The sequence below is a fragment of the Ciconia boyciana genome, chromosome 13 (genome assembly GCF_034638445.1).
Source record: "Ciconia boyciana chromosome 13, ASM3463844v1, whole genome shotgun sequence".
Lineage (NCBI taxonomy): Eukaryota > Metazoa > Chordata > Aves > Ciconiiformes > Ciconiidae > Ciconia > Ciconia boyciana.
Genome location: NC_132946.1, coordinates 14,105,483 through 14,130,671, shown reverse-complemented (window position 1 = coordinate 14,130,671; position 25,189 = coordinate 14,105,483). Strand labels below are relative to the sequence as shown.

General features: G+C 41.6%; 2 protein-coding genes across 7 annotated transcripts in view; one reads left to right on the top strand and one right to left on the bottom strand.

Moving 5' to 3' along the window:
- The window catches only part of ABAT (4-aminobutyrate aminotransferase), a 61,832-nt gene extending 36,677 nt beyond the window's left edge, over positions 1-25,155 (top strand). For all 3 annotated transcript variants that reach the window (XM_072878251.1, XM_072878252.1, XM_072878253.1), the window contains 13 exons: positions 158-187; positions 920-1,037; positions 8,039-8,088; positions 12,251-12,331; positions 12,842-12,934; positions 13,319-13,381; positions 15,042-15,105; positions 16,243-16,391; positions 17,929-18,066; positions 19,380-19,547; positions 20,287-20,433; positions 21,590-21,701; positions 23,001-25,155. In XM_072878251.1, the coding sequence (XP_072734352.1) occupies positions 158-187; positions 920-1,037; positions 8,039-8,088; positions 12,251-12,331; positions 12,842-12,934; positions 13,319-13,381; positions 15,042-15,105; positions 16,243-16,391; positions 17,929-18,066; positions 19,380-19,547; positions 20,287-20,433; positions 21,590-21,701; positions 23,001-23,122 (1,335 nt within the window). In that variant the 3' untranslated portion in view covers positions 23,123-25,155. The remainder of the gene's footprint in view (positions 1-157; positions 188-919; positions 1,038-8,038; positions 8,089-12,250; positions 12,332-12,841; positions 12,935-13,318; positions 13,382-15,041; positions 15,106-16,242; positions 16,392-17,928; positions 18,067-19,379; positions 19,548-20,286; positions 20,434-21,589; positions 21,702-23,000) is intronic.
- TMEM186 (transmembrane protein 186) overlaps positions 10,497-25,189 on the bottom strand; it is an 18,528-nt gene continuing 3,835 nt past the window's right edge. Inside the window, exon 3 of one of the 4 annotated variants that reach the window (XR_012044969.1) lies at positions 10,497-11,140. The gene's annotated coding sequence lies outside the window, so the exon portion shown is untranslated. Of the gene's footprint in view, positions 11,141-15,724; positions 19,928-22,003; positions 22,023-25,189 lie in introns of those variants that run through there. The other 3 variants (XR_012044968.1, XR_012044967.1, XR_012044970.1) reach the window with 3 other exon arrangements.

The following is a 25,189-nucleotide window of genomic DNA, read 5'->3' as shown; positions in this document are numbered from 1 at the left end:
CACTATGAAAGTTCATGGGGCAAGTAGAGTTGCCTGGTAAGCACACACACTGCAAGTTTTGCATATGATTTATGTGATGATGAAAACAAAGCATACATTCTTCTCCAGTATTTGGTAATGACATACCTGAGACTCTTTGATGTTTATTTTTCTACAGGAATTAATGAAGCAGCTGAATGGAATTCAGGTAATTTGTCAAGTTTTCTGAGTTTGGGGAGTGTTAATACTGTGATTTCAGAACTTGTTTTAAAATCCTGTTTTGTATGTTTAATTCCATACCAAAACAAAGGTGAAACGCTGACTCTGGGTTTGCATGCTGAGTATATTACATATAGTATATATGTGCATTTGAATAAAATATTTTTCAATATTTTGAATACTGCAGCATTATTTTGCTAGAATCAGTGATTTTTCTTTAAACACTATACATGCCTTTTGAGTTGTTGTGAAGTGGCCAGTGAAAACATAGGTATATTTGAACTTAAAAGTATGTCAACCTACGTGCATATTGCCTTCCCAAGCTGAGCAATTCCTCAAAGTCTGTGCTTCTTTTCTGTAGAAAAAGTGCATACTTGCCCTTTTAACAGTCCCTCTTTATAAAAACAGCTCTGCAGTTAATTCCCATGCAATGAATATAATCACAGAATCACAGAATAGTTTGCGTTGGAAGGGACCTTTACAGGTCATCTAGTCCAACCCCCCTGCAAGAGCAGGGACATCTTCAACTAGATCAGGTTGCTCAGAGCCCCGTCCAACCTGACCTTGAAGGTTTCCAGGGTTGGGGCATCTACCACCTCTCTGGGCAATGTGTCTTTGTATCTTACCATTAGATATTTTTATCAGATTTTGCTGTATAACCATTAGTTGCACCTTCCTACACACTGCTACTTTTTATTTGTTGTTTGTTTTTTCCTTTAAGAATGCAGAAGCTGTGCACTTTTTTTGCAATTATGAAGAGAGCCGAGGGAACTACCTAGTAGATGTAGATGGCAATCGCATGCTGGATCTCTACTCTCAGATTTCATCCATCCCAATAGGTAGGAGACAGTTGTACCAAAACTTTTTGTTTTGTCCGCAAGCTGTTGTTTCCTTATCTCAACCAGTACCAAAGAAGTTGGTTGATTAACTAAAAAAACCAAAGCTGACATAATGTATGCCTTGTTGGGATCAGGGTACACCTCACTGCTGTGTATTATGTAGAGGTGTTTTTGAATAGCTGAAGAAACTACAAAGTCAATACTTACAGCTCACTTGAAGTACATAGTGGTACCTGGAAGAACCTCAAGCATTAATCTTAATTTGAATATGCAAGTTCCACAATTTAGGTTGTCTTTGCTTTTGGATTTTGTGTACTTTGTGATTCTGTAACAGGATGTTACTGTTTTAAACATTAACGAACATAACTTAAACTTTTTAACATTAAATTATGTGCTTTAGTTAACATTTCTGTCTCAAAAGAACTGAAAAAAGGAGTTGGCCATGTGGACTCCAGTAGAATGAAACAAGACCAAACACTGAACTGTGGTGCTGAGTGAAAGTAAAGGTGGCAGGTCAGTTGGGCCGAGGGACCAAACAATGGACTTGTCAAGTGCTTGGGAAAGTCAGTTGGTATTTTTTTGTGAAGAATTTCAAGAAGGCAGAGACGTAGGCCCCAACTGCAAGGAATATAAGTTTCTGTAGGTGTTCAGTTTGTTTGTTCCTTGTCCATGGTTCCTCTCAGTTGCTTAAAAATACAGTTCTGCAGAAGCAAAAAGAGCAGAAGTGCTGGGGTAATTTAAAAGGTAGATGTTGTGCTATGTATAGAAACAGTGATGACTCAAAATCACCCCTACAAGCATCTTTTATTGGGAAACAGAATTTAGTGATGTTCAGGTCATTACCAAATTTTTGGCATCTAAGACCTTGTGAATGCAATGGGTTTTCAGTTACCTCAATCTTCTTTGCAGACAGTTAATATTTTTGCTCTCATGTAGCCCTCCATAAATGTGTAATCATTTCAGAGCTCTTCAATATTTGTAGCTTATTTTCATCAACACAAGTTCTAGATTTTTTTTTTGTCTTTTAGAAGCTGCACTGAGATAACTTTGTCACCGCTAATGTGGAAATGGGGGTGAGACAAAGGAGCACAATTCTTGTATGCACGTGCTCATCTAACTTAAATGGGATTGGATTTCAGGTTTCTAGGGAAGGAAGTGCACTTGGTGTTCAAGACCTCCCATTCTTCACACAAGAAATGCTGATTTGGAGAAACTAGTGTGTGATCATGTAGTTGAAAGTCAGTCAGTGCATACTCCAAAAGAATGAAATTAAGGTTGTACAAACAGCTCACTGAGACTTTCTGACCTTCTAGTGCTTGATGGTGCAAGCACACCTCTTTTAATATAGTTTTTGTGTATAAAATATGTAAGTATTAGGGGGGAAGTATTTTCTTAATGGGCAGAAATTCTTAAAAAATATGTGCAGCTATTTATTAACAGCTGGACAACTTCAGTGTTTATATGTCCAAAATGCCATATAGCTTTTTCTGACCTTTTTTAGCATAATGGTAAGTTAAAAAAGCTGATGGCTAACCTTGTGGGGTTTTTTCCCCATTTTCTCCTGTTGTCTAAACGACAGTTAACATATACTGCAGTTGTCTGTTGATAGGATCGGTGTTATGACCAAAGTCAGAGTAAGATACTGACTTTTGGACAGCCACCTCTGTTTCATTTGGCCTTTCTCATTTCTTCTCTAGCTCCTGTTGACTGCCACCCTTGTGCCAAAGGTTTGCTATTCTTTGTAGGTTCTGTGACAGCATCTCCTGTTGGGGTTTGGACATATTTGTATCACGTTTCTGGGAACCCCTCCACCATTATTTTGGCTCCAATAGCAACCATGAAATGATTTATTTCTCTTAGCTCATTGTAGCTTTCTAATGATGGAAAACGTGTAAGAGGAGGTTGACTGAATGGATGCCAGCCACAAATATGAACTGTAGCCAAGTCTTCCTAACAGTCTTGGTTGGAAAAATGAATGAGATTTCATGATCTATTCATTTAAACCAAGAGGTGAAGCTGCTTGATACATTCACTCTAACATCCTGTCACATATTAAGGCATGGGACAGTGGTGAGTTTCAGGGTTTGAAAGGAGTGGAAAATTAAGTAAACAAAGTTCCTGTATTTGAAATAATTTTTCCAGGCTATTTAGCTAGTTGTGTGTATTTATTTTTCTTAAATCCTGTGATTTAAAATAGAATTTTGACAGTTCTCTTCTAGCTCAATTCCTTCCCCCCCAATGATAGCAAAACTTTTATCAAAGCAAATATTCAAGAAATAAAATGCAATCTGGAGTGGGAAAGCTACTTGAAATACATTCTGGATGCTGATAGGTAGAAAGGGAAATTCTCAGGAATGCAATATGCAGTCTTCTTGTCAGCTGCTGCTGATAATATAATGTAACTTGTAAGTGAATTAAGTATTGGAGAAAAGATGCTTTATGCTAGATATTGAGACTTGCAGCCTCTGCTTACAGCATAAGTGCAGCATAGGCAGCAAAATGGCAGTTCTTGCTAACATTTGCTTCAGCTGTGAATCAGAGAGGGGCTGAATTTGTACTGTCTGCATACGTTCATTCCCAGACAGCTCTTCCCAAGCCATGGAAATGAGAATGCAGCTCTTAGCTTATAATGCTGAATTCAGTGAGAGTGAATTTCAAAAGCATATGAATGTATTGCCTGCAAGATAGTTAACATAACCCTTAAACATTTGAATTGAACGTGCAATCAATTCCAGTTGTTCTAAGAGATCACTTAGTTTCTTGGAACCATCTGTAATAATGCCTGATTTGGTTAAAACTGTCTAAAAACCTGATTGTTCATATCTGTAGCACTATTAGATGTGCTTATAATGTCATAGGCGACCACAACTGAACTGAGACCCATTACCTCTCTTGAGATATATATACTAGTCATGGGATATAATAGCAGGGGCTTCTGCAGTTTACTTTCTCTGGTGATTGAAACTGGTGACATAGATATAAGACTCCAGTACCTATAACTGATCCTCAGCTAAGCCATCTAGCTCCGCCTTCATGTGTGGCAATGCCTTCTTGAGGATAAACTGGGGGGTTTTTGGTCCCAGAGGATGTGTTCCTCAGTCACGAAGGAACTATAGTACAGTGCTTCATAGTGCTTCTCAGATAATGGATCTATGATGTGTAGCAAGAAGAAGTAAATGGAAATTTAATACTTACAGGCTGACCTAAATCTAACTGAACACACAGCAGTAATTTATTTTTTTAAGTTGTAATGAATGACAAGACTGACTGTCTGAAGCTGCAGAGGTTGCTAATGATGTCCTTCTTGGTGACAGAGTTAGGTTCTAAACTGGGACACCAAAACAAGATCACAAGGTGCTTGCTAGTCATCTGTGCTTATCTCTCTGCAAGTAAATCCAATAAAACCTTTTATGAATCTGTCAGGACTCCCCAAGATTTAATAATGATCTGCTACACTAGAATATATTTACCAGCAGTGGTTGAGAAGTAATAAGTGCCTGTGCGGAGAGATAAGAATTAAAGTATAAAAAACCTCTAGGTAAAGATGTTCTGGGCTGCTTCTTGCTGAAAAACAAAAATTAAAACAGTTTTTTACCACATGCTTTTTGGGAAGTTGTAGCACAAGATACTGCTTTTAAACCTGTATCTAATCTGCCTAATAGAGTTAGAAACCCCATGGAGCCAAATGGAAGAGGGGATGCTATCGATGTGTTTACTAGCAAACATCCTGGAATAGCAAATGCAACAATCTGTTTCTCAGTGCTGGGAAGGTCTGTTTTTGTTTGGGGAGATGCGGGGAGGTGTAGTTTGGTATTATTGACAGCAGCCTGCTGCTCAGTTCAAATGGATTCTTTCGGTTTTCTCCATCTCATTATTTTAGCAGCCTCCAGTTTTTTTCCCTTTTGCAGACAGGCGCGTTCAGGAGCCTGGAGGACATGTACTTTCCTGTCGCATTGATCTAGACACACAGCAAGAGTGATGAAGCAGGTGCCCTTCTCTTAAGAGCCAGCTATGTCACTTCTTACAGGAATGTATTTGAGAGTGAATTCGTAAAGCTACAAACCCTTGCACTGGTCATGGCAATGAAACAAGTTACTGTCCGTTTGCCATCTCAGCCTAGAGCTTTTTGACTTCGTCTACCATAGTTATTTAACCGTTCACTTCTTCCTGGTGTTAGTTCTATGACTATGAACCCACGTACCAGTTCAGCATCTTTCTACACGCAGACCTACTCTTTCAGAAATAGTCAGGCTTTAAGAATTCTCTCTTATTTCACTGGGGGCTGTTTGAGGATGCACCTCAAACGGTGCCTCAGCACCTCAGCAGAATAGGGAGTGTTGGGAGGAAGACCGGGCCACTCGGCCTGAAGAGAAGAAAAGGGGAGAGGCATCTTGTGTGCGCGGAAAAGGATAAGTTGGGGGTAATAGAAGCCTTGAATTTGTGTTACATAAGAGAAGATGCAAAGGTCTCTGGTTTATTCATGCATCTTAACACCAGCAACAGGCTTACACGTTCTTACAAGCAATACCAGAGTTAATGGTTAAGCTTCCTAAGCAATGGTAGCTATTTATAAAAAACTTCTGTACGGTTTAGTTCGGAGATTTCTAAAACAATACATATGCTCTCAAAGGTGCTCTCAGCGGGAGCCACAGGTACAGCTCTCAGTGACACAGCTTTCAACTGTGTCATTCCCTCTAGCCTAACAACAGTTCTTCCCATGACAGCAGATGTAACACGGATTTAGTTGTCTGTGTCCCAAATAACCACTTGTATTAGCTTCATAATAATTTTAACAGATTCTTTGCAGCACGACATGCAGTTAAAACAATCTGGATATTTCCTTGTTTTGAACTAAAATATTCAAAATGGAATTTATAATCAATTTGTTAACGCAGTAGCCTAATGCTCCATTGCTCAGACAGGGTAATCAGGGCTGTTATCATTCAACTAGAATGAGGAGTTCAGAGGCATGATAAGCTTTTGTAATAAAATTAGAGTGGCCTAACTTCTTGAGCAGTAGGGAAGATGAGGTTTCCAACTGTTTCTACAAGGGAATATAAAAGATGATGTTAATCTCTGGCTTTGGCATTTCATACATTGGAAATCAGGCTTAAAATGAAATTTTCTGGGCTCCTTTGGTGAAGATTCCCTTTTTTTTTTTTTTAACATCAGATACGTTGGTTCACGTGTAAGCAAGCAAGTTATCCCGCAGAATGGGTATAAATTAAGCACCTTTGTTGTGTTAAACCTGAAGCACCCTTAGTATCTTGATGTTTCTGGTAAAAAGGACAAATAGTTGCATCTTTTTCCAACTAAAAGTTTGTCAAAGTAAGGAAAACGGGAAGGAAAAAAAAAAAGGTCATGAGAGAAAGTGAAAAGTGCAGAATCTCCTTCTTTAATACGAGACAGCAATTTCTCAAACAGGTTTTTTTATGGTGATGCACAGCTGAGGGATGTAAATCTGTGCCTGAGAAGGAAAGATTTCCAGACAGATGTCTTGGAATAACTAACGGGTTGTGGCGGGTTAGAGATTTGGGCACTTATTAGTCCGTGAGTTTCAAGTGTATGGCTGTCTATGTAGACAGCCTCTTCCTTCTGGTAGGGTTATTAATGATCATGCATGAACATCTGCAGTATGCAGGGGCAGAATATGCATCTTCATGCGTGCAAATAAATGTGCGTATATATAAGCGAAAGCCTCGATAATGTGGAGGCCAGTACGTGCACGTCTCAGAACAAGTTTGGCAGCGTCTTGCACAGAGAGAGTGTTTAGATCGCATTGTAGAGGATAGCGGTGATGAATGCCATCCAACTGCGACAGATGTCAAGGAGCGCTGTCAAGCCATCGGCAAAATTCTGCTGGAGTCTGAGGGCTTACCCTGCTGGGTCTGCTCATTGCACCTGCCATGGAAAACCATCTCTGAGAACAGCACTGCTGTGCTAGTAAGGTTACCTTGCACCATCCGGCTGTATCTGCTGAGGGACAAAAAGCCCTTGCTGATATTTTGTCAGTGCATTATAATGCCCTGGAATTACAATTGCTAAATGAGCTTTCTTTGGGAAGTCGGTAAATATGTGGATTTTTGCTTGTCTGTTTCTTATGGTCAGCTGCCAAAGACTGGGGAACTGCATGGAAGAAAAGCATAAAGGAGGGAATATATGTTTCTAAGTTGATTTTACAATGAGGAAAAATCCAATCAGTTAAAAAGCACGGGGGGGGGCTCTGTTATTGTGCTAGGAATAATCAGTCTGATATTCAACAGGGGTAAAAATTGCTGTGAGACCAGAAGTGTAGCACCAGCTACTGTAAATGGACACAGCTGCATGGGGAGGTTCCCTCTGTGGTTCAGAGCATCAGAAGCCGTTTCTGAAATGCGTGTTGGGTGGTCAGTGCTCGGTGAGAGCCCCCTGAGTCAGGCAGGTCAGGGTTACGGTGAGCAGGAACGGTACGCAGCCTGCTGCAGGCAGGAGAAGCTGGAGACGCTTCTGTACCACAGCTAAATGGTGACTAACAGAAACAACGGCTTGTGGGCTGCATTGGCAGAACGTGATTTCTGCTCTTAATTGAGGGGGAGGTCCACACGTACCGTACAGAAACCAAATATACGTGGGAAACCTAGAAAGGAGAGTGAGCAAGCATTGAATAATGTCGGTCCCGCAGTACTTGGTAGAGACTATGATGTTTCAGTTGGGTCCTGTCAGGCAAAAGATCCATGTCATGTTCATTTATTTTTGTGTTCAGTTTTTAACTTCCAGTACTAAAATATGTTTTGCTATTGCCTGACACAAAATTCGTACCAAAGTTCCAGATAATATATTTTGTAAAAGAAGAGAGGTTTGTCTTACTTCGAAATAAGTTCTATTATTAATAGTTAAACGTACACAAGTGACACAGAAACAGTTAAGCATTAAGTTAAGGTTATTCTCTAGGTTATGCTTTACATTAGTTTATCAAAACCAGATAGAAATAACTGTTTTCTTTCTTTGTTCTTTTTAATTAGGTTACAGCCATCCCTCTCTGATAAAGCTTCTACAGCAGCCACAGAACTTGGTAAGTGAATTAAAACATTAAGTACTTGAAAGAGTCTTCTCCTTCCTTGTGGCGGTCTTTCTTATTTTTTGTTAAACTGATAATGAATGCTTAATGACTCCATTTAAAGTATGGTAGGATCTGCTTGCTTATTTCTCACTAGATGAAAAGAGCTTGGTAATGTTTGAGAAGACACCAAAACCTCTGTGAAGCTTTACAAGAAGTAAATATTTGGGTGATGCAAGCACTTGGTATGTTTTGCAGCCAGTTTTAAATCATAGTTCAAGCAATAGTGTTTCCAGTTAATCATTTTAGCGATGTTCCTGAGTGAAGATTTTTGAGCCTGAAAGCAAGCACAAGTCCTTGAGTACTAAGTTGACTAAACCACTGACGTGTCCTTAAAAAATTAAAATCCTTAGACTAGAGCAAAAGGATTATTTCAAAACAGAGTAACTGCTTCTTAGATAAAGTATCTTCCTGTTTTCCCTAACAGTATCCTGATAGTGATTGGAAATAACCTGGATTAAATTATGGAAGCTGTTGAAATGAAGTTGCATTCTATTTCAAGCTTCATTTTTTCACAGCTTGGACAGAAGTTTTGGATTCCATAATTTTGTGCGGTTTTTTAAATTGTAACTTTTTTTTGGCACAATAGCTTATGTATATCGTATGTGGATAAACTGAGCTCGCTGGCTTGACTGCACGTGAGTAGATCCTTGTTGGTTGTACGGACTGTACTGATTGAGCCCCTGGTTCTGCAAACCAGTAGCGGGTGTCCACGCTGCCTGCGAGGGCATAGCTCAAGTGTGGGCCAGTTCCCTCTCATATCTGCATTTCCCTTCCTAAAGAGCCTGCTGGCTCACTCCAGCAGAGCGTAAATCCTGAGGCAGCACGTCAAAGAAGTGCAGGCATTTGAGTTCCCTGAGCTGATTTGCTTTACGGAGTTCTCATTTCTTCAGGATGAGAAATTCTGCCTTCCCCAGAACAAAAATATGTCAAGTTTTTAAAAAAACACCAGAGCTAGAAATGCTGGAGTTATCAAAGGCAGATCTGGATATCACAGAAGCACTAATATTTCTAAATACTTATATTAATTCATAAAAATTATTTCTGAGGAGATAACAATACCTTCACTACAGTGCAGCAGTAGACAAAGTCAGATTTAAAAAACAAAGAAACAAAAAACCCCAAAAGCCCAAAACCAACAAAAAACCGAAACCAAACAAAAAGTATTGCCTGGTGGCAGTTGCTAGCTTGTCCCCTGGAAGAGGGCGGTTAACAGGCTGCCAGCTAGAAGCCTGCAGTGGAAGGAACTGCCTCCGAAGTCCAAAATGAGCGGTGCCAGCAGGACCCCTCTCTCCCACGTACGAGCGCAGGCAGGATGTCAGTTTTGCAGTGAAATTTTGCAGGGCCGGGCCAGAGAGCTGTGAAGAGCCAGAACCTGTGCAAACCTCGCTGCAGACAGGAGTGTGTGCTGCGGTCTGACTGCAGATAAAGTGCCAGCTTTATTGTGAAAGTGCTTTTTTTGAGTAATACACACTGAGGCAGGGCCCTTGTTTAATGTTAACAATGGGATCGGTGTTTTCTTGTAAGGATTTTTTGTTTGGTTTGTTTGTAATGCTCCATGTACCCTCTTTATAGCCAGCTGTAAAGAACAGAATATGCATCTGTTCGTTTGAGACCGTAGCAGCTTGATGTCGATGTTCTGTTTTTCTCAGTACTGAGTATCTCATTAACAACAAAAGAAAAATACACTTTTCTGCTTAATGGCAAATGTTGTCAATTGACTGTGACAGCCCATAATCAAATTCATAACAAATTTATGGTCTTGTATCTCTAACTTTATAGACCAATTTACTGCTAAACTGAGATAAAAAGTCAAGTAAGATTTCTCATACCTACTAAACAAAAACTTTGTGTTAATCTGTCAGTAACATCCTTGCTTAAGTTTTTTTTCAAGCTTGAGTCTGTTGAAACAAACGTTGTTTTGGAAGCAACACACTTGTACAAGTTACAAAGTCCTAGCTCATGCTCTGTTATATCTTGTGCGGTATTTGGTTTTCTCCAAGAATTCCGATTAAGTGTTCTTACAGGTACAGCGTGACCACTCACGCCTCTTGCCGTGGTCCACACGTCCGAATAAATGAGTACTTGCATTGAGGAAAAAGATTGAAGGGTGCTGATAAGCGTGCAAGCTTGAGTTGCACTGCAAATACGAATGTTTTGGGGGAGGCAGTCTGTCCCCTCTGGAGACCCATAAAGACTTAAGTCATAGAAGCTCAACCTTTTATTTTAACGATGTCTTGTTACAACAATAACAAGAAAAACAACAAACAAACAAACAAAAAGGGCAAAAAATGCTGCTTTGCAGTTGGCAAATTTATGGAGCTTGTCCTTTTCTGAGCAAATTTAATTTAAAATAAAAAGTAGCACATTGTGAATCAAATAAGATTACCTACAAAGATTAAGACAATGATGAATCAATTTTAATCCATGACACTTAATTTAAATTAATTGCATAAACATGACAAATTCATCTCCATTAGTGGACTGGGGAGACTGAGGGGGTTTTCCCAGAGCTGCTCTTTAGAAACAGCTGTGTGGGCAGCAGGCTCAGCTTTCCCACCAGCTGCTGTTCGCTGACACCAAAATTACCTTTCTCAAAGGTGAGAATCCTGATGTGGCCAGTTCATAGGACCGATGGGACAACTCAGGTTGGAAGGGACCGCAGGTGGTCTCTTGCCCAGCCGCCTGCTCAAAGAGGGTCGGCTGTGAGATCAGACCCGGTTGCTCAGGGCTTTCTCTGGGGTCTTGAAAACCTCCAAGGAGGGAGACTGCACAACCTCTTTGGGCAACCTGTTCCACTGCTTCACTGTTCATTTGGCGAAAAAGCTGTTCCTTATACCCAAATCAGTACTTCTTGTGTTTTGATTTATGCCCATTGCTTCTCATCTTCCCGTTGAAGCCTGGCTCCATCTTCTCCGTCACCTCCACATAGGTGTGGGAAGGCTGTGTTCCTGTAGTCACTTCTGTGATTACCAAGGCTCTTGCACCCAAGGCAGATTCAGTTCTGCTGACAGACGGGGAAAGGGAATGGTTAGAGAAAAGACTTGTGGGAAGCAGACATGAGTTCCACCAGAGAGTTTCCCAGGAGTCTGTGGAATTCCACTGTTACGAGAGATCGCATTGCATCCATGAAGGCTTTTTCAGCATGAGTGGCTCCCTGGTCCATGTCAGACCTCAATCAGGAAATGGAAAGGAGAAAACTGGGAAGCTAGAAACCTGCTGTTGTAATGCACAATGAAGAAGGTACTTATAATTCAGGCTGAGGCACTGAGAAGGGTGACTGTGCAAACTGAAGGCCCTAGAACAGGAAATTTTCACCTGCAAATCAGCAAGCTTCATGAAAACAGTACACGGTTGAAAAGGAATTTCACCGACATGTCTGGATATATCATGGTCAATGTTCTTGAGCTTGATTAAACGCATGTTGCTGAGTAGTGAGGTAATAACATGCAGGGCAGCTTCTCACCGACCTCCTCAGTGCACTGCCCGTTCCTGTACATGCCAGAGGAGTCTAGAAAGGAGACAGCATGCCTGTGTGCATACGTTTTTTGCCAGGAATATATTTTATTATAGTGTTGTGTTGCTGATCCTTGCATGTGTGTTATCTTTCTCAGATATAGCCCCTATCATTTAAGTTTACCTTTGTCTTGTTGCCCCAAATCCCATTGTAATAGTATCTGGAGGATGTTTATAACCACAGCGTTCTGAAATGGTCTGTCTTGAAGCTCAGTAAGGAAGGAAGTGCTGCTATCCTACTTGAATTTAGATTTAGCTACTCAAACTCTAGGCAAGTAATTAAGATTTTAAAGTGTATTTCCTGTGTATAAGGAAAATTGAGTTGGGCAACTAAAATGGCAATATTGAAGAGGAAATGTCAGTATCAGTTAGCATGCACCTTTTCTGAGATGTCCTGCAGGAATAAAGTATTAAGGATTAGACAGAAAAAACATATTCTAAGACATTAATATTATTCCCTGTTTTTAAAACTCCTTGTGCCGTGACTACAAATTTATGGCTGGTATTTGTAATTAGAATAAAATGTAACTGCCTTGATATCAACATGATATTTTTCATGTGATAGTAAAACCTAACAATTTCTCTCCCTTTGTCTTTGTAGAGCACTTTTATCAACAGACCTGCCCTAGGGATTTTACCTCCAGAGAACTTTGCAGAAAGACTGAAGGAATCTTTGTTATCAGTAAGTTTGAGATAGCAGCGATGAGTTACCATGTTCTGTGTTTAGGGATACAGCCATATCAAGGGATGTTACGGATTTTAGTAGGGAACATTACAGATGAGCTGTTTGTCCACCTGCCTTCCCACTGCTAGTGAGACCAAACCTTTTCCCCTGCCTTGACAGCTGAATGTGGGAGGGTGACGTGTCTGCTCTGCGCAGATACTGCCTCTTTCTTTCTGGACTCAAGAACTGATGAGAAAACACATTTTCACTAACTTCTGTTCACTGTGCTTTCATAAGAGAGAGTGGAATAAGTGGCTTCTGTTGTCTTGCTTTCAATTTGAGGATCCTTGGGACTGAAACTGAGTTGAGCCCTCTCAGCTGCAGTTGAAATTGGCTTTCCTCATCCTAGGCACGGTTGGTCTGCTATTACACTGAAGCTCACCATCTTAAGGACTGATCAGTATTATCATCACTTTGCACGATACTTGTGCTTAATATTTTGGAGTAATTTTCTGTCTTCCTTGACAGGTGGCTCCCAAGGGCCTGCCACAGGTGATCACCATGTCTTGTGGATCCTGCTCTAATGAAAATGCCTTTAAAGCAATATTTATGTGGTACAGAGTGAGTAAAATATTAAGATGTTTTTTGTAGGTTTAGATGTAGAAATGAGTATTTATTCATCATCAGAACTGTTACTGTAAAGCAAAGTAAGGCTTGGAGGTTGTCTTGTTCATGATGTTATTTATATTCACCCTAGTATAAAATCGTTATTAAAAAGTCTTCAGCTGAGCATTCACTTTATATTGACACAACTTTAGAAACTATAAAGAAAAGGAAATGAAGAAAATGCAGATTGCAGTCAGTATGTAAGAGCCACAGTCAGTGTCTTCATTGGCTCTAATTTGGAATACCAGCATTACTAATTTGTGGTTCAGCCATAAATGCATTGATTACAACTTACAGGAAAACTATCTGTTGGGTTGGTTGTTTGGTTTTTTTTTGCAGAACAAGGAGAGGGGCCATAATAATGTCACAAAGGAGGAACTGGAATCTTGCATGATAAACCAGGTAACATTTGTTCTTTACCACACCTACAGATGTACCATTGGCTTGGGCTTATAAGGGAAGATTGGGCGGAAAAATTGGCTTTACTATCTCTGAAGTGGAATCTTGGTTTTGTAAATTTAGGAAATGGTGAAATACAAACTGCTCCCCACAAATATCGAGACCTGCTGCTTGTATTCTTTTGTATCCTTCCCAGTTGTGAATCTTGGAAAGATCTCCCTTTTTTCATGACATATTTGCTAGAGAGAGGCCCATGGGATGGATGGGTCCATGGAGATCATTAATACATGGAAACGTTTACAAATAATAACAACAGACCTTCTAATTTTTTTTCAGAAGTTGTGATTTTATGGCTTAAAATTTTTTTTAACCTTTTATGGTTAAAAGTTGACTGACTAAATGTTAACAACAGGCAGGATGAGGAAGTTGAGATGCAGCTGATAAACCTCTGAAGTCCTATTCACCTTCAACCGAGGTGATCTTGCTCTTGCCAGTCACAAATCTTAACATGCAACAATAGCAAAAAACAGAGTATTTAATCTCTTCTTTGAGATAAACATGTTAGAAATGAATAACCTACTGGTCCCAGCCTGATCTTTAGCACTTCTGTAGTGACAAGCATTCAGTTCATTGACATGGGATTAGGGAACTCATTTGGCTTTAAAAATGAAGAGGGTTCTTATAGGGTTTTTTTGTTTGTCTTCAGAATTATTTTTTAAGTTCTGTGATGTTGCTTACAGCATGGTCAGACAGATGGCTGTGCCAATACAAATAAGAGGATGGCACATCGTGACCTGAAGGAGCGGGAATTTTATAAGATGACCAAAGACTTGTAAAACTAATGGTCACTTTTTGTCCGAGTTTAGCCGTCTAAACATTGGGATTCCTCTTTGAGCTAACTGAGTTGTCTTTACAGTTGGGGGAGGGGACGAATCTGGGAGGGCAACTCCATCCCACTTTTGGGGGGGGATCCTCCAGAATCCAGTTACAAATATTGGAGCCTTGACCCCATAAGCGGTGTAAGTGGTGACAATCCTCTCACTTGCAGGATAAGAGAGAGCCATAAAGAAAGAGAATTTGTATTTTTAGAGGGGGTGGGGGCTAGCCCAAGTATATCCTCCTATTAAATTCCAGATAGTATACGGTTTGCATGTCTTTTGTCGTGGTTCCTTCTCATTCTTGGTACAGCGAGTCATCAGGAATGCACAGGGCGTCGGGCACGGGGCAGCCCCGGCCGCTCCTCGCAGAGCCCCCGGTGCGCACCTGGGCACGGCCGCCCCGTACACACGTGCTCCTAGTTTGTACGAAAAGGGGCTGAGTGTACTCCATGTTCAGGCTTTGTGTGAGCTCATGTGTCAAGGGATGGTATGACACTGCATAAATTGCCAGGTATTCATTAGTGTTAAAGACCTATTTCAGGAGGTCAGGCAGTTTTTAGGGGACGACAAACGTATTTGTTTAAATGGGTAAATATAACAATTTGCGGCGCCTGATGGTTGAAGAGGGAACCGGTCAGCGTGCTGTGAGAGGTAGCAGCTTGGATCCAGCCACCCCGCGGGGCTCTGGCCGCGGGTCTGCGTCGGGCACCCGCAGCCGCGCGGGCGGCAGGGCCACGGCCCACAGCACCCCGGGCTGACTGCCCGCCTGTCTGCTCTGCTTGCAGCCCCCCGGCTGCCCCGACTACGCCATGCTCTCCTTCATGGGCGGCTTCCACGGAAGGACCCTGGGTAAGCAAAGCACTGCCGGCAACACCTCCCTTTCCTTCCCTTCTCCCTTCCCTTCCCTTCTCCCTTCCCTTCCCTTCTCCCTTCCCTTCCCTTCTCCCTTCCCTTCCCTTCTCCCTTCCCTTCTCCCTTCCCTTCCCTTCCCTTCTCCCTTCCCTTCCCTTCTCCCTTCCCTTCTCCCTTCCCTTCTCCCTTCCCTTCTCCCTTCCCTTCTCCCTTCCCTTCTCCCTTCCCTTCTCCCTTCTCCCTTCCCTTCTCCCTTCCCTTCTCCCTTCCCTTCTCCCTTCCCTTCCCTTCCCTTCCCTTCCCTTCCCTTCCCTTCCCTTCCCTTCCCTTCCCTTCCCTTCCCTTCCCTTCCCTTCCCTTCCCTTCCCTTCCCTTCCCTTCCCTTCCCTTCTCCCTTCCCTTCTCCCTTCTCCCTTCTCCCTTCTCCCTTCTCCCTTCCCTTCTCCCTTCTCCCTTCCCTTTCCCTCCTCTCAGCCACTGCAGTAAGCTGTCATCTCACTGTAGTTTCTGAAAAGTGTTTTTTTCCTTAGACAAATAGTACCAGTGGAGAAGCTGTAGGTTTATTGAAGGTTTGTCTTGGAAGCCCCACCAGTACTGAAACAGAGTATTTGAGTGACAGTGGGGATTAATTTTACGGTTTTTGAAAACTTATTTTCAGAAGGTCTCTTATTTTCATTCTGAATCCAAGGTTTCCTGTCTATATTAGTAAAAATCTAACTCCTGGGGTAAAACTACCACAATATACAAACGAGATGTCACTCATTTTTACCATTTTATATCAACTCAATCCCTGTTCTAAACACGTTACCCAAGAGTGCTGTAACTCTGAGCTTTGCGAGCAGTTGTCTTTGGAGAGGTGAAACCCATCTCATCTGAGCAACCTGTTCAGACTGAGAGAGGTTCTCCTGTTCTTCTGGAACAGCGCAGGTGGAAACTGATGCTTAAAAGCTAGAGCAATCCACTTCAGCTTGACTAAATCCAATTACCCAGTATTTCAGAAAATAAAGTAAAAACATAGAGCAGTCAAGAGAATTCTGCAGTCCTGCTGTCAGGCAATTTTTCACCTCTTGGTAGCTTTTTTCCTGTATTGTTCCTAGACAGGTATTATTTTAATTTTTGCTTTTCTGGGTTTAGGTTGCTTAGCTACAACTCACTCTAAAGCAATTCACAAATTGGACATTCCATCGCTGGACTGGCCTATTGCTCCATTTCCAAGGCTAAAGTATCCTCTGGAAGACTTTGTGAAAGAGAATCAACAGGAAGAAGCCCGTTGTTTAGAGGAGGTAAAAAATTCACTGGCAGCTTTCTGTTGTTTTTGTTTTGAAATAATGGAATAGTGTTAGCTGCTTTTCACGAAAAGAATGTTTTCAGGGATTGGAACAGCATGTGATTAAATCAGCATTCACTGTTGTTTACGGTCAGAAGTTTGTCCCTGCCTTTCAGAAGAACAGCCAGCTTACTGTAAGTTAGAGGTCTACATGAATCATACCAAAGTGAAATTTCACATGCAGAAGTGCGTTATATCGGTGAACTTGTCAGCCAGATCTTGCAAAGGGACACGGACTGAGAGAGAGCACAGCGTGTATAATCCTCTGCAAAGAGAACCTGTAACAATATTTCAGGTTTTTCAGCTTTTCTGTGGTAGCCTTCTGGCATAAAGCTCTGACCCTGCCTGTGGCTGCAGGGAGCGGGCAGGGACCCTGTGCCTTCCCTAGCCCAGGAGAAAGGAAGGGTGGGCAGAACAGAGCCCAGGGGAGGCAAACCATCTCCAGGTACCAGAACCATGGGATTCCCTGTTGGGCTTACTGGGATCCAGGATCTGTCACTTGCTCGGGCTCACTCTTGAGAGCCGGTGGTGAGGAGCAAGGCATAGTGTGCCCGTGGCTGGAACCGGAACAGGGCACAACCTGGGGCATCGAAACCGACTACAGAGGAGGGGCTGTGGTGCAGAAGGGAGCACAGCAGCACTCCGGATGGCTGTGCAGAGCTGGATGGAAGAGACTTCTTATGCAAACCTGCCTAACATCAGAGAAAACGGAAAGCATAGCAAATTGCCTCCCGGTGCGTGCTCCACAATAGCTTGGGGGGGGGAGCAGAATTGTGGTGCAAAAAATCAATCCACAGGCTTGAAGCTGTTATTTTAAAAAAACAAAATGAAAAGCTGAACGCTTTCTTTGAAAGTCTGCAAATTGGCTTACTGGCAGCCCTTGGAAACCAGTGCTTTCTACAGCCTACGGAGGTTGTGGGCCCTGAAAGCTGTAAGTGGTATTTCAAGTACAAATGACACTACTAATCGCAGCAACTAGCACTACGAGGTTAATTAAAACTTCTCTGTAAGCCCCTTAGCAGCAGCAGGATTTCTGCACTGTTTCCTCTGATTAATTTTGAAGTATCTGAACAGGGTGACTAGAAAAAGCAAATTTACCAGATTACCTTCTTTAATACGTTAGCTGAGTTTTGTTTTCTGACACAAAATCTGGTTTCTTCTGTATTGCTTAGGTGGAATGACAATGGCATAGCAAGCTACAGTGGTTTCCACTGGAGTTTCAGCTGAAATTTTCTAGAGCTTTCACACCATTGTAGATAAATGTGCAACTAGTTACAGTGTGTTTAGGATATGATTTAAACTTAAGCATTATTCAGGAACAAGAGGGCAGTATTAAATCCTGGAGGAACTACTTGTTAATTCCGTACACTGACACCTTTATAGCCAGGAATGTCTATGAAACATTGAAGTTCTGTTGCTGAGATTTAATCTTTCTGGGAGGAAATGTGTGAATGTCCTGAAAGGAGAATGTACCATAAATGTTTGATTTACAGGTGGAAGACCTGATTGTGAAGTACAGGAAAAAGAAGAAGATTGTGGCTGGAATCATTGTAGAACCAATACAGTCAGAGGGTGGGGACAATCATGCTTCAGATGACTTCTTCAGAAAGCTACGAGATATTGCCAGAAAGGTAATCAAATACTTCACGGTTCACTCAGTGGTAGCTGAGCATGCAAATACTTGTTGGTGTCTCCAGAGGCCTTCCCCCCTGCCCCAGGCACTTTGAGAGCTTCACGGGTCTCCTTAGTAGCAGTTGGGGTAGTTCTGTACATGTATTCAGATACAAGCAACCCCTTGTCAGCACGGTATTTTCTTGTCCGTTTGATGCACACCTAGTGGTTTCCTCAGTCCAATAAATTTTCTTCCAATGTCTAAGTGAGAGAGAAATTGCTTTGATTCATTAACTATGGATTTCGCAGTAGTGTTCTTTAAATGGCAATGCCCATTTGTTGAGGGGGTTCAAACAATTTCAGAAGAGGCAGGTTTGGAAAAGGGTAATTTCTTGTTGACATACTTGTTTTTAATTGCAAAAAAAAGCTGAAACACAAATCGAGTCCAACCGTAAGTGCTGATGTTCCAGTTAAAACAATGAAAAGGACATACGTCTTTATACTTGGAATGTGAAGTTACCTGTTTGGAATTGATGACCCTCAATAAGACCTACTCCATGCTTTTTTCACCCTCAAAACATTTGTGTGCTTACAGAGAAGAGTGTAGGTGACATTTGGAAAATTCTGTTCTGCCATGAGAAAAAGCAGCTTTTCCCATTGTTAACAGCTGCTCATGCAAGGGTGATATAGTAAATAAGGTGAAATTAAAAGGTTTGCCTTCTCCAAAACGAGATGCTGCCAAAAGTACTTACCAATTGTTTTTAATTACAATATCATGATATAGCTTGATCTCCCTGTCCCAAAGTTTCAACAAAATAGTCCTTCGCCTAAAAAAACTTGCTGCCAGCTAAAATGAGTAGCTCTTTCAGCAGACTCATCTGACAAGCAGCTCTTCCAGGGTCATTTTAGGCCCCTAGACTGAACAGATCATGCTGCTGGTATTGCCTTTGTGCCACAATTGCCTGACTCAGATTGGAGGCAGAGACTTCTTGTTTAAAACAAACACCACTCCTAGAAGTGACGTTCTACTTCCCTCAGAGGCTTTGAAAATGCCACCCAGACTCCTCCCAGATGTTTTCCGGTATCCTCTAGAAATGTTCAAGACTATATAAAAACATGTAGGTTGTTTGTGAATTTAGGTAGAAAATATGTTTCTAGTGCCTTTCTGCAAAAACGGCTGAATTTTTAATTGTGAAATCTAATGCACGGTGAGTGGCATTGGTAGGGGGGATGTTGCATGTAATTGGCTTGTATTTATCTGTTCGCTAAGGGAGGTATTTTTGTTTTGGAAATGCGGACTCACATTCCCTGCTCTTTACATCTACCTTCGCAGCATGGTTGTGCATTCTTGGTGGATGAGGTGCAGACAGGAGGTGGCTGCACAGGAAAATTCTGGGCACACGAACACTGGGGCCTGGATGACCCAGCTGATGTGGTAACATTCAGTAAGAAGATGATGACAGGAGGATTTTTCCACAAAGAAGAGTTCAGGCCAAATGCTGTAAGATTTTCAATGAAACTTGAACTCTGTGCTAGTTGGTGGCCCGTTCATGAGGAACTGTAATGTCCATGGAAGAGACAAGCTTTCCGTCAGTAATGCAGGTTCAGCTAGATGGAGCTGCTGTTTCACAGATAGTTGCTTTGTGCCTACGCAAAAGCTGTTGTCACTTTTTCACTTTTATTCCAGTTGCTGTCAGTCACAAAGGTCATAAAGGTGGTGGGAGGGAGTGGAGAACTGGGTTTAGCCGAATGAACTAACCTTCAGTACAAAATCCAACCACAAACTGACACCTTTTTCCGTAGGGCAACTTGGTGTCTTCAGAGCTTGTATGTCAGCATTACAGACTCTGTCAGCAAGATTTCTTCTTCGCATTAATGACACTTTAGATGTAATAAATGAAAAAAAAAAAAAAAAAAGGTGGGGGAGAACATAAAACTTGAATGTAAAACCCATACAGATGACACGGAAATTGGCATCATCTATAGCCATGTTTCAATGGGATGTCAGAGCAGCAAGACAGAATGCACTAAATTTGTAGCATAAAGTAGTTGCCCTTTGTTTCTGCTTGGCAGGGCAGCTCTATTTTGCTCTTACAACAAAAAAAAGGGGATTGGTGAGATTAGTGCATGCTTTTTCATACACCAGATGTTTGCATTACCAGTTTGATGGCTTGCTTTTCTTTATTATACTGATTTGCCTGCTAACATGTTCCACAACTCTCTCTCCACCCCTTCCCAAGCCCTATCGGATTTTTAATACCTGGCTTGGAGATCCATCCAAGAACCTTATGCTTGCTGAAGTCATTAAGGTTATTAAAAGAGAAGACCTTCTAAACAATGCAACCCACGCTGGGAAAGCGCTACTGACCGGGCTGCTGGATTTACAGGTAACCATCTGGAAGGATTATAGATAAGAAGGAGAAATTTGCTGGTCAGGTAGGATCTGACCTAATCCAGTTTAAACACATGGACTGAGCAACTCTGGCTGGGGACTAGACCATAATCATAACTTGCTGGTTTAGGTAGTTCAGCGCAAGCCTGAATAACTGTGTCCCATTTTGAACTGAAGTAAACTTTCTTTTAGTGACTTAAGGATGCTGGTTTTATATAGCTTAATCCAAAGTAAAGGGTGACCCCCAAATATCTGAAAGTATCAACTGCAGCTAGTTAAATTATTTTGCTAGAACCCTCTGTTATCACAAGCAGCTAGCATTTCATTGTCCCAAAAGTTCTTTTTAAGGGAAAGTGCCTTCATATTTTGTTACAATTCCCTCGGGCTGTTGAAACAAGAAAATTGTAGCTTTCCCTCCCTTGACTAAGAGAAGTTCATTCACAGCTTCAGCTACCTGAGAAGGCAAATCAGCCAGGCATTTAAGGGCAGCCTTGCAGATGCTCACCTCTCAAAAGGCACTTTGTGCACTGGTAGTGCAGGGTAAGCCCAAATACTGTCTCTGCTCTCCCCACAGCTTCAAGGCATAGCAGGCAGGAGAACACAAAAAAAAATTAGTGTCTTCTTATTTTGGAGGGCCAGAATACAACTCATACTATCCAAAAAAGGTAACTCTTATAGAAGATGAGGATTGTAACTCATAGTAAGTGAAGCAGATAATACTAGCAAGCATCTTAGTGCAGCATAAGAATGAACTGGTTTCTAGCCCCATTGCAGATGATTTATGCTCAGGTTTTCCTGGAGTGCATTTGAGATGCAAGGGGCTTTACACTCGCTTCAGGAGGCTCCAAGTAAGATTTTACTTGACCCAGCTCAGGGGTGCAAATTCATTCTCCCTTCCTGCTCAGATGTTTGTCCGCTCTGGGAGGAGAGAACCTGCCTGCAGTTGGGCTCTGCAGTCTACGGCTATTCAGACCGTTGTCAGAAAGGGGTGATGTGAGAAATCCAGGCTCTGGAATATCTCCGCTCCACCAGACGGGAGGAGGGAGGCAGCAGGGTTTCCATGTGGCAGGATGCCTGGCAGAGCAGAGCATGCTGCCAGGTGCCCTCTGTTGCAGCAGCTGCCATGCAGACTTCCTCACCTCTCTTTGCAGGCTCGTTACCCCCATCTTATCAGCAGAGTGAGAGGAAGAGGAACATTCTGTTCGTTTGACACTCCAAATGATGCAACTAGAAACAAGTTAATTACAATAGCCAGAAACAAAGGTAAGAAAGTTTGTGTGTAGATTGGCTTCAAATGACAAACAGTAGCACATGTAATGCTTTAAATTTTCCTTTTTCCTATGGTGTGTGTGTACTACAATATCAGAGGACAGAAGTGAAATTATGAACAAAGCTGTATTTAGACTTTTCTGGAAATACTTGTATTTCCAGAGACATCAGACCAGTCTGTTGCATGGTGTGTATGTTTACCTTTCTCTATAGGTCTAACGTTACTGGAAGAGATTATGTAGGGCATGAGTTTTTGTGACATCACTTTCATATTCCTCTGCAGTGACCTTAGGTGCACCTAGGCATGGCTTGCTTCTAGAAACAGATCAGGAGAATTAGAAGAAAGTTAATGTACTGTCACTCAGGAAAACACAAGGAGAAAAACTATGAATTTTATGGAATACCTAGTTATGAAATATAGTAAGTTGCCTAAAATGGGCACAGATCTACAACTACATCCCTATTTTACTACAGAACTCTCACCCAGCTGTAGACAAACCCAAGTATCAGGAGGGGAACCTTGTGATCTGAAGCCTAACATTCTCTGAGTTCAACTGTGTGCGGGGCCTGGGTTTGCTGCTGTCAGTTTTTGCTCTCATCTCTTGAAAGAAGCAGGCATGATGCATCTAAGCTACCGTGAAACCAAAACGTTAGAGTGTAAAAGACATTCATGTTTTTTGTTCTTGGAAACTAAGCCAGCAGGGAGAGAAGGCAAGCAGTTTGTTTCATGCTAAACCAAGGCTATGCTTAGAGGCAAGGTAAGCTCAGCTCAGTGGTATGGATTTTCATTGCCCACAAACATTTCGAAGAATTAATTGATTGTGGGGTAAAAAAAATACCATGCATTTAAAGTACTGCAGGAAAAGTTTGCCAGCACTGAGATTTTTTAACTTTTTGTAATTAAAAATGAAGTAGTTTAAAAAAAAATTGCAGAGAAACTTACTGTGTTTTGTTTTGGCATTGAGGTGCTTAACCAGTAGAGTATTACAGCTTTGAAGTCTCAGATGCTGTTTGAGCTCTGCGCAGGATGGAGTCTTTACATGGATGTTGGGATTAGTCCCAACATTCTGTGTTTTACAGAACAGCTGTAGGCACCCCCAGTGTTGTTCTGAGTTGCTGTGAAGCTTGAGGCCCCTTCGCAGCACTGACTACGTGCTGTATCATTGTTAGCAGTGATTTGGGGAGTTTCTGTTGGCCCTCCACAGTGAGGTGAACCTCCTTCGGAGACCTGCATTTTCTGGATATTTGGCAAAGATGGAAATGACTAGAGGACCTATTCTATTCTCATTTTAGGTGTTGTGCTGGGAGGCTGTGGCGACAGATCGATTCGTTTTCGTCCAACACTGATCTTCAAGGATCATCATGCGCACCTCTTTCTGAACATTTTCAGTGACATCTTAGCAAACTTCAAGTAAAAAGCAGTTCCCCCGCACTGAACAGCTGATTATGAAATTAGTTTGCATTAATTCATGTCTTCTCTACTTACAAGATTAAGTGTAAAGTCATAAACTAAGGTTTGTGTTCTGTCTGTAATCCTGCCCAAGGCAAGCTGCTCCATGCAAACTCGACCCAGGCAGAGCATTGGTAACTGGTCACCAGCAGGTACGTGCAGCTGTCCCACACTGTGCATTTGTGGAAGCTGTGGCCCTCCATCTTCTGGCTTGGGTCATATTAATTGCAGAGTCCTCTCTACATTCATGGCCCTGACTATTTGGTGGTCTAAATATGACCTGGTACAGTCCGTTTTCGCAGGTAATCCCAGATTTACTCTTGCATCCAGAAGCAGCAACAAGTATGGCATAACACTTAAAGCCACATGCCTGCCGTACAGAAAGTGCCATTCTCTAATGGTAGCTGGAATACAATAGGTGTTTCAAGGAAAGCTCTGCTTTCCACCACTGCCAAGTACAGTGTCTTACAGGATAATTTTCAGCTTTATTCCCCTGAATACAGACATTTGCCACACCAGCTGGATCAGGATGCCATCAGCTACCCTATGCCCAGCCTACACACACTGCTTCAGAGGCACTGATGCACTCAGCCACATGTGCAGCACTCTGAGTGGAGCTGAAGTACATTTCTTCCCTCATCCTGGATTTTAAAACTTTTGACTTCTCTTACAATCAATCAGACTTGTACAGAGAAAACTATGTATACCCTGACGTATGTAACTTGACAAAGCTTAGAGAATCATGTGAAGCACATCATTTACACCTCTGTCAGCAATCTAGAATGATTTGACATTATTTTACCGTTTGCCCATAACACACAATAGCCATTAATGTATCTATCTATTACAAGTTCTACATGAATACTTGAGGTATTTTGTAAAACTACAGCAGAATTGCTTGACCTTAGCCATTACCTGACATCAGAGCCACAACAGCGAAGGCGTTGTCCTAATTGCACATCTATAATGCAAAGTAATTCTATTTTTGTTCTAATCGTTAATTCTAAGTCATTGATACTTCAGAGATCTTCTAGAAAGCCACAGGATCAAAAAGCGTCAGCAGTTCATTAATTTGTTTCTCTTCAGAGAACTGTTCTGGATGTCTCTTTACTATGTGCTCTCTGCTGTTTTTGCTTAAGGCTGACTTGAACTAGGTCTGGTGCCTTTTTTTTTCTTTTTCTTGGCTAGCAAGCATCTGGATTTTGCTCACTAAGTTTAACTTTCTGTTGTGCACCAAAAACCAGGGACCACAGTGGACTTTACAGTTGCCCTATTAGGATCTGACCACAGTTTTTTAAGTACATAATAAGAGACAGAGCAGTTAAAAGATTTACAGGTTTAATACAGCTACCACAATGTGAAAGGCTTCTTACCTGCTTTGAGAAGTGTTAATCATGGTTTTTTCCCCCCTTTTTTTTTTTTGAGTGCTGGTATTGTGAAACTCCAGTACACTCACTTCTGCTAGCTTAAAAATAATGGGATTTCTGTAAACCTCTCTGCAGAAACCAGAATTGTGGTACCAGCTGGTCAGAACTGGAACAGGTTTTTGAACAGAGGTTGTAGAATCAGGGGGAAGGACGGGTGAACTGGTGTTCAACAAAACCTCACTGTCATCGCTGTCCTCGTAAGCGTATTATCAGCAAGAGGAAAGTCAAACAGAGAACTGTATTTGACAGCACTTTGGGAATTAGTTTGTTCAACATATCAGTGCAGTAGTTTTAGTAAATGTCTCTAGCAAGTCTTGTACTTTTACAGAAGCAAAAGTCCAGTAATTTGAAGTCTTACCACATCTTCACTTTTATTATGAATACTCTAGGTGTTTTTATAATTTTTACTGACACTCAGTAACTGTATAATTGCGTACAACATGTTGATGAAATCATGTTAGAGAATACATAGAAAGCACTGCAGCTGAAGCGTATAAAGTTAATATTGTTTACAGCATACTGTGGACAGTGCCAAATAAATGTTTAAACAAATACTTAACTACACTTCATGGTGTAACTAGTAACTGTACACAGATTCATAAAAA